This window comes from Ornithorhynchus anatinus, chromosome 14 (assembly GCF_004115215.2).
Source record: "Ornithorhynchus anatinus isolate Pmale09 chromosome 14, mOrnAna1.pri.v4, whole genome shotgun sequence".
NCBI lineage: Eukaryota > Metazoa > Chordata > Mammalia > Monotremata > Ornithorhynchidae > Ornithorhynchus > Ornithorhynchus anatinus.
The window spans coordinates 44,617,363-44,626,694 of record NC_041741.1 but is presented as its reverse complement, the minus strand read 5'-3'; the positions used below and the strand labels follow the sequence as shown (position 1 = coordinate 44,626,694).

At 56.0% G+C, this 9,332-nt stretch overlaps 1 protein-coding gene across 1 annotated transcript; it reads right to left on the bottom strand.

The window, feature by feature from the left end:
- Nucleotides 1-1,487: 1,487 nt before the first annotated feature.
- NOL12 (nucleolar protein 12) lies at nucleotides 1,488-8,743 on the bottom strand. Its single transcript, XM_029078511.2, has 6 exons — nucleotides 8,526-8,743; nucleotides 6,129-6,234; nucleotides 4,798-4,846; nucleotides 4,152-4,294; nucleotides 3,647-3,744; nucleotides 1,488-1,988 (listed from the first exon to the last, which is right to left on the bottom strand). The coding sequence occupies exons 1-6, from the start codon at nucleotides 8,612-8,614 to the stop codon at nucleotides 1,823-1,825; spliced, it is 651 nt and encodes a 216-aa protein (XP_028934344.1). The 5' UTR covers nucleotides 8,615-8,743; the 3' UTR covers nucleotides 1,488-1,822.
- Between the last annotated feature and the right edge of the window lie 589 nt (nucleotides 8,744-9,332).

Here is a 9,332-nt window from a genome sequence, read left to right as displayed (position 1 = left end):
CTCCTAATAATAATAATTGCAGTATGTTATGCTCTTATTTGGAGCCAGGCACTACGCTACTACTAATTATGGTATTTAAGCACTTTCACTGAACTAAGCGCTGCGGTGGTTACAAACAAATCGGGTTGGATACAGTCCCCGTCCCTCTGGGGCGCACAGTCTTAATACCCGTTTACAGATGAGGTAACTGAGGCACCGAAGAGTTAAGTGACTTGCCCAAGGTCACTCAGCAGACAAGTGGCGGAGCCAGAAAAACCACTGGGGTAGACAAGATAATCAGGTTGGACAAAGTCCCTGGAGCTCATAGTCTAACGGCTCAGAATAGGTATTTAATCCCCATTTTACCAATGAGGAAACAGGTACAGAGGAGTGAACTGACTCGCCCAAGTTCACAGAGCAGGCAAGTGTGGCCTTGTGGGTTTAGGCCTGGGAGCCAGAAGGACCTGGGTTCTAATCCCAACTCCGCCATTTGTCTGTTGTGTGACCTTGGGCAAGTCACTTCACTTCCCCGGGCCTCACTTACCTCATCTGTAAAATGGGGATGAAGACTGGGAGCCCCATGTGGGACACGTACCTTGTTCAACTTGATCAACCTGTTTCTATCCCAGCGCTTAGTACAGTGGCTGGCACACACTTAAACACCACTCAATTAAATTAAAAAAGTGTCTGGGAAGAGTACAACACAACCGACTTTCCCAAGTGGTCGGGTAAGGTGTGCTGCCCACAGGAGACTCAATCCAGTTGACTGATTGACGTCAAGGCCTCGAGGAAGAGGAGACATCGAGAGTCTTGGTTTCCAGGGCCCGGCGTCACCCCCCGGAAGCAGAGGGGACAGCTTGCCCAACCTCCAGCCTGTGGCAAGGGGAGGGATGGAGGAGTCACGGCCGAGGCCCGGAGCCTTCAAGTCTCACCCGCTGGGCTGCAGGTAGCGACCTGGGTGATACAGACCCCACACCCTTCCCAGCTGCTGGATTCCCATGCCTCACCTCACCATGGCCTAGGTCTGACCTTCACACTACTTAGTGATCAGCGGGCGAGAAAAGAGGAGGAAGGGAAGGAGAGAGGGGCCAAAATGGCGATCCTGTGTCCCCTAACGATTGGAACGGCTAAGCGGCCTCGCCTCTGGTACAATGTACATTCACGGGTGGCCTCTGCCCCTGGACAGCCCCGGCTGAAACTATGACATCATGAGAAGTGAATCCAGAATTCTTTCCTCCTCGCTCATCCCCGGGACGCTTCTGAGATAAAGTCTTCCCAGCCCCTCCCCCGGACCTCGGCAGCGGCACTGGGGGGCTTCCGGATCCAATACCAACAGCCCCCCGCCTCTTCCCCTGCCCTTCACCAGAGGAGCCTACACCATCCAGCTTTCTGGACCCTGCCCTCCCGGGGAAACCAAAGTGCAGAGGAGACTGCTAGTGCCTTGGGGGCAAGGCTGAGGGTCCCAGCCCTCTCCAGCCCCACACCAACGATCGATAAACAGCCCAGGCTCCCGTTTGGCAAAAACATCTAATGTCTGTGATGACGACAGGAAGTCTCCACACCACTTCCTACTGGAGCTTCCGGCTCCTCCCCCGCGGGCGAGGCGACTGAAGTCAGGGGCCCCGACCGAGACCCTGGAAGGGACGGGGAAGGGGGATGGTTTCGGCCCGGCCCGGCAAAAGGTGGCCAGCGCGACGCCCAGGCCCGCGGGGAGCCGGAAGCCCGGGCCCGGGCTGGGAGACGGGCGGCGTTCCTCTGCGGAGCCGCTTCCCAGACAAGGCGTGTCCGGCACGGTCCGGCGTGCGCGCCTGGCCGTGGGCGAGGTCCGGCGGCTCCCGGCCGCTCAGTCTCCGCCGGGTCTGGCCTTGCCCGTCAGTTTGCGGCGTTGAGATCTGGTGGTCCGCCCGGCGCTGGGAGGCTTCTTGCCCGAGTCCAGGGGGCGCCGAGGGCGCTTCCTCTTGACCTTTTTGCGGGTGTGCGCGTGTAGGGAGGCAGTGAGGGTGGAGATCCTGTGGGGGAGAGAAGGGAATCCGGCTTCCTCAAAGTCCCCCCTTCCAACCCTTCGCAAGCAGCCCCGTTCCTGCAGGTCGGGTGGTGTAAGGGGAGGATAGCCGTTTCCTCTCAGGGTCCAGGCGTGGCTCCCAGGTCCCCGCCCTGGGAAAGCCTGGATGCGTTGGGGGTCATGGGGCAGCCTCACAGATATGACACTGCAGCTGTGCGGGAGACCCTGAGGGGCCCTGGGAGACCGAACTCACGTGACCCTATTCCCCCCACTACCATCCCCAGAAATCTGGACGGGCTCAGTGAGAAATCAAACCGGCACCCCTCCAGCCCCCGTTGGCCCCAGAATTTCGAAGGATGCCTGGCTGGGGACCACTCAGAGCAGTGGTGGGTAGCTCTTTTGCCACAACCCAGGACCTCCAGGACAGCCACCCACAAAGTGCCTCAATGTCTCCCCAAGCAAGGATACGAATCCGCTGGAGTGGAGCAAGCTGCCGTGGACTCTCCCAGCCCAGCCCCACGCCGGCAGGTTTTCAAGCCTGCACCGCCTCTTCTAACATCCCACTGACAGCAGGGCTCCAGTTGGCCCCAAAGTCAACCCGGCCCTGCCTTCCTCCACTAGGCCCTCATTTCCCCTTCTCCCACATCAATCTCGCACTTGGACTTTCCACCCTTTATTCACCCCTCCCTCCGCCCCACAGCACTTACATACATCGTGACGATGACGGTATTTGTTAAGTGCTTTCTATGAGCCAGGCACTGCTCTAAGGGCTGGGGTAGATACAAGGTGATCGGGTTGTTCCACTTGGGGCTTACAGCCTTCAACCCCAATTTACAGATGAGAGAACTGAGGCACAGAGAAGTTAGGCAGCTTGGCCAAGGTCACACAGCAGAAAAGTGGCCGGGCTGGGATTAGAACCCACGACCTCTGACTCCCAGATCCCCGCTCTTTCCACTAAGCCACGCTGCTTCTCTTTATACACATCCATATTATATTATAAATATCCAGATTTATACTATCATCTGTCTCCCCTTCTAGACCTTAAGCTCACTGTGGGCAGTGAACATCTCTACCGATGCTTTTTTTCTCCCATGGAATTTAAGCGCTTACTATATGCCAGGCACCGTACTGAGCACTGGGACAGATACTAGCTTTTCGGGTTGGACACGTTCCCTGTCCCACATAGGGCTCACAGACTTACTCCCCATCCTACAGAGGAGGTAACTGAGGCCCAAAGAAGTTTAAATGACTTGCCCCACTCACAGAGCAGACAAGGGATGGACGGAGGATTAGAACCCAAGTCCTTCCGACGCCCAGGCTCGTGCTCTATCCACTAGTGCTCTCCGAGGACTAGTGTTTTCCGTACATGGTAGGCACTCAAATACGGCTGACTGGCTCCCAGATCAACGGTATTTATCGAGCGCTTACAGTGTGCAGAGCACTGTACTAAGCGCTTGGGAGAGGGCAAGAGATACATTCTCAACCCCGGCCTCCCAGCTTCTGTTGCTCTGATGCCTCCTGTTGATCCCACGAGGCCAAGGCCCTTCCTCACCCAGCCCAACTGCAGCCCTAAGCCAAGTCTGAACCCTCTCCCTACCCCCGGGGGAGCAGAACGGCAGAGAGGAAGGGGCTCCCCGGGCCCAGGACTACTAGAGGACAACTCACCTCTGGGACAGGAAGGGGTCTCCAGACTTTTTGGGCAAGGCACTGGTGGTTCTGTCCCACGGCTCTTCCTCTTTCTCCGATCCAGCACTGTCTTCCGCCTAAAGGAGGTATAAGGGGGTAGGGTGGAGGATGAGAAGTCACCACCGTCGCCCCTCGCTTCGCCTGGCTCTTTGGTGAGCTCCTTGAGGGCAGAGAGCGAGATTGCTTAATCCACTTTACCCTCCCGGGCGGTCAATCCAGTGCCCTGCGCTCGGTAAGCACTTAATAAATACCGACGGGTAAATAAAACTAAATAAAAAGGTATGAGAGTGCTGCGGTACGCTAGGCCCGGCAGAGTGCTCTTCACCGACTCGCTCTGGGAGACTTCTTGCCCTGGGTTTTCCCCAGGAGCCTCCCCTAGGGGAGATGGAAGGACTGAGGGCCGGCAGCCCTTGGCTCGGGCCTCCGTCCCGGCCCCTGCCAGGCACGAGGGCTTCTCCCGAGGCAGCGGCAGAACGGCACGTACCCCAGGCTGGGGTAGCCCCAGCTGGCGAGCCCCAGAGAGGTCCAGGTCGCAGATGGTGGTCACGGTCACCGTGTGGTTAGGGTGGTCGTACCGCACGGTCTCCGTCTGCGACGTCACCAGTCGCTCCAGCTCGTCTGCCTCTTCTGCAGAGAACAAATTAAGAACGGGTACGATAATTCCGTGTCTGAGAACCAGATCCCACGGAGGGCAGCCCGGACCCCTCCCCTTCAGCATCATACACACAAACCCCGCTTCTTCTCCAGAGACATAAACATTCGCTCCAAGGACTGGAGGACCAACCTGGGGAGAAGGATGGGGGAAATCTCACAGCTAACCACCCCCACTTCCCCTACTCTTACCACGGATGTGACATGGCCCCGTTCGGGCCATTCGAGGCGCAATCAAGCCAGCTGCTCTTCAACCGGTCCCTCTATTTTGACCCTGTGCCCCGGCACACGGGACTCCCCCCCATCCCCACTGTTCCTAAGGCACAGGAGATTTTCGAGCTCCAAGTTCGACTTGCGAAGCCCCCATCAGGCCTGCTGGGCAGAACCCACGTCCCTTAACGCCAGGCGGTTCGGCCTCGGCCTCAGTGTCCGACAGCGGCTAGGCCAGGAGCAAGTCCGGGACAGGAGGGAGGACCTACCCAGGGCCTCTTCTCGCTCTGACAGCATCTTCAGGTATTCCTTGTGGCGCTGCAACAGGGAGGAAGACAGATGAGCATGTGCCGGCTCCTCTGACGGAAACCCTGCAGGGCACGGGGACGGAGGGCGGAGAAAGGAGTCTGTCACGGGGAAAAGGTGGGTGGGGTGCCATGCTGGGCAGTGGGGCACACCACAAAAGACTCTCTGTGGGCCATAAGGCCCTTCACACCCATAGAGGTGTCCCTGTGCAAGTTATTTAACTTCTCCGGCCCTGTTTCCTCAACTGTTAAGAGGATTAAATACCTCTGTAAAATGGGAGTTGGATACCTGATCTCCCTCCTCCTAACTTACAATCATTCAATCACATCTGGGCACTTACCGTTTGCAGAACACTGTACTAAGCACTTGGAAAAGTACAATACAACAATAAACGGAGACATTCCCTGCCCACAGCGAGGTCCCAGTCTAGAGTATCTACCCCAGCGCTCGGAACAGTGCCTGACACATTGCAAGCGCTTAATAAATATTATTATTACACGCGTTCTCCTCTCCTTCAGACTGCAAACCACGTGCGAGGCAGAGGCTGCATCTGATCTGATTATATTGGGTCTCTCAGCTCTTAGCAAATATCACAATGACGGGAATTATTCTCCGGGCCTCCAGTTTCCTGTATGCAAAGAGGCCCGGCAGGAACTTATTATTATGATTTATTATTTTTATTACCCTATTTATTTTGTTAATGAGATGTACATCACCTCGATTCTATTTATTGCTATTGTTTTAATGAGATGTACATCCCCTTGATTCCACTGCTATCGTTTTTGTCTGTCTGTCTCCCCCGATTAGACTGTAAACCCGTCAATGGACAGGGACTCTATCTGTTGCCGATTTGTCCATTCCAAGCCCTTAGTACAGTGCTCCGCACATAGTAAGCGCTCAACAGAGAAGCAGCGTGGCTCAGTGGGAAGAGGCCGGGCTTGGGAGTCGGAGGTCATGGGTTCGAATCCCCGCTCTGCCCCTTGTCAGCTGTGTGACTGTGGGCAAGTCACTTCTCTTCTCGTTCCCTCATCTGTAAAATGGGGGTGAAGACTGTGAGCCTCACGTGGGACAACCTGATTCCCCTGTATCTCCCCCAGCGCTTGGAACAGTGCTCTGCACGTAGTAAGCGCTTCACAAATACCAACATGATTAGTAAATACTCTCGAATGAATGAACTTCCTCCCACCCCAGGCCCGAGTCCACCCTTCCACGAGTCTCGCTAAAATCCCATCTCTCCTCCCGCTCCCCGGGGCTTGGGACCGGAGGCTCCGGGCTGTCCCCTGGCCCATCGCACCTCCTCCCGCAGTTTCTTCTGCTCCTCCTTCAGCTTGCGCTTGATCTCCTCCACGGCCGCCTTCCTCCGCTCCACTTTACGCTTGTGGAAGCCGGTCAGGTACTCCCTGAGGGGTGGGGGGCAGAGAAGGGGCCGAAGGCGTCTGGGGAGTCACGAATCACTCGGGGGGGGGGGGGGGGGGGAAGAAAGGGACGAGAAGAAGCGTGGCCCAGTGGGTGATGATAATAATTACGGTATCGATTAAGCGCTCACCATGATCGAAGCCCTGTTCTAAGTGGTGGGGTAGATACAAGATAATCAGGCTGGACACAGTCCCTGTTATTCATCCGGTCTTCCAATCGTATTTATTGAGCGCTTCCTTCGATTGAAGTACTGTTCTAAGCGGTGGGGTGGATACGAGATAATCAGGCTGGACACAGTCCCCGCTATTCATTCAGGAGAAGCAGCGCGGCTCAGTGGAAAGAGCCCAGGCTTGCAGGGCAGAGGTCACGGGTTCGAAGTCCGGCTCCGCCGCTCCTCAGCTGCGTGACAAGCAGCGTGGCTCAGTGGAAAGAGCACAGGCTTGGGAGTCGGAGGTCATGAGTTCGAATCCCGCCTCTGCCACTTGTCAGCTGGGCGACTGTGGGCAAGTCACTTCACTTCTCTGTGCCTCAGTTACCTCATCTGTAAAAGGGGGATTAACTGTGAGCCTCACATGGGGCAACCTGATGACCCTGTATCTACCCCAGCGCTTAGAACAGTGCTCGGCACATAGTAAGTGCTTAAATACCAACATTATTCTCTTCACTTTTCTGTGCCTCAGTTCCCTCCTCTGTAAAATGGGGATTAAAACTGTGACCCCCCACGTGGGACCACCTGATCACCCTGTATCTATCCCAGTGCTTAGAACGGTGCTCTGCACATAGTAAGCGCTTAACAAATACAACATTATTATTATTCAGTCTTTCAATTGTATTTATTGAGCGCTTACTTTGTGCAGAGCACTGTACTAAGCGCTTGGGAAAAATACAATACAGGAATAAAGAGAGACAAGCCCTGTCCACAGTCTGAGGGTCCACAGGGGGCTCACAGTCTTAATCCCCCGCGGGCCTGGGAGTTAAAAGGACCTGGGTTCGAATCCCAGCTCCACCACTGTCTGCTGAGTGACCTGGAGTGAGTCACTTCACTTCTCTGTGCCTCAGTTCCCTCATCTGTAAAATGGGGATTGAGACTGGGAGCCCCACGTGGGTCAGGGACTGTGTCCAATCTTATTAGCTTAGATCTACCCCAGTGCTTAGAACAGTGCCTGGCACTTAAAGGCACACTGCTGGTGAGAAGCAGCGTGGCTCAGTGGAAAGAGCCGGGCTCGGGAGTCAGAGGTCGTGGGTTCGAATCCCAACCGCGGCCACTTGTCAGCTGGGTGACTTTGGGCAAGTCACTTCACTTCTCTGGGCCTCAGTGACCTCATCTGTCAAATGGGGATGAAGACTGGGAGCCCCACGTGGGACAGGGACTGTGTCCAACTCGATTTGCTCGTAACAATAATAATAATAATGATGGTTTTTGTTAAGCGCTTACTGTGTGCAGAGCACTGTTCTAAGCGCTGGGGGAGATACGAGGTCATCAGGTTGTCCCACGTGAAGCTCACAGTTAATCCCCATTTTCCAGACGAGGCCACTGAGGCACAGAGAAATAATAATGTTGGTATTTATTAAGCGCTTACTATGTGCAGAGCACCGTTCTAAGCGCTGGGGGAGATACAGGGTCATCAGGGTGTCCCACGTGAAGTTCAGTTAATCCCCATTTTCCAGATCAGGTCACTGAGGCACAGAGAAGTGACTTGCCCACAGTCCCCCGGCTGACAAGTGGCGGAGCCGGGATTCGAACCCATGACCTCTGACTCCCAAACCCGGGCTCTTTCCACTGAGCCACGCTGCTTATCCACCCCAGCGCTTAGCACAGTGCCTGGCACACAGTAAACGCTTAACGAGCCCATACTCGGTGGAGAGAGCCCGGGTTTAAGAGCCAGAGGTCGTGGGTTCTAATCCCGGCCTCATCACTTGTCAGCCGTGTGACCTTGGGCAAGTCACTTCACTTCTCTGGGCCTCAGTTTCCTCATCTGTCAAATGGGGATGGAGACTGTGAGCCTCACGTGGGACGACCTGATGACCCTGTATCTCCCCCAGCGCTTAGAACAGTGCTCGGCACAGAGTAAGCGCTTAACAAATACCAACATTATTCTTCTTCTTCTCTGTGCCTCAGTTCTCCCATCTGTCAAATGGGGATGACGACTGTGAGCCCCACGTGGGACGACCTGATGACCTTGTATCTTCCCCAGCGCTTAGAACAGTGCTTGGCACGTAGTAAGCGCTTAGCAAATACCAACATCATTATTATTATTATGATGATATTACTTACCGCCGCTTCTCCTCATCGAAGGTGAGGACCTGTCGGCCCCGCGCCCCGGCGGCGCCAGTCTCCTTCTTCTTCTTCTTCTTGCGGCCCATGCGGTTCCCTCCCGAGCGCTCAGTACAGCGCTCGCCTCACGGGAAGCGCTCAACAAATAGACGCTGGGTGACTCGAGAGAAGCCACACGCACGCGCTACTTCCGGTTGCAGCGCCCTCGCTGCCCCGGCGCCGCCGCCGCCCCGCCGCGCCAGGGTTCCGGGAACTTCCGGTCCCTCGCGCCCCGCCCCCGAGGCCCCGCCCACGCCGTCCTATTGGGCCTCGCCCCTGAGGCCCCGCCCACCTCGCTCCTATTCGTCCCCGCCCCCTGAGGTCCCGCCCACTTCCCTCCTATTCGTCCCCGCCCCCTGAGGTCCCGCCCACCTCGCCCCAATCATCCCCGCCCCCTGATGCCCCGCCCACTTCGCGCCTAATTGTCCCCGCCCACTTCGCTCCTATTCGTCCCCGCCCCCTGTTGCCCCGCCCACTCTGTCCCATTGGGTCTCGTCCTTCAGGCCCCGCCCACTTCTCTCCGCTCTACCGCCCCCCCAGCCAGTGGAGCAAGGTTTTGCTATATTCATTCATTCATTCATTCATTCATTCATCCATCCATCCATCCATCCATCCATCCGTACGTTCGTTTCGTTCGTTCGTTCATTCGTCCGTTCATCCGTTCGTTCATTCATTCGTTCATTTGTTCATTCATCCGTTCGTTCATTCATTCATCCGTCCGTTCGTTCATTCATTCGTTCATTCATTCATTCATTCATCCGTCCGTTC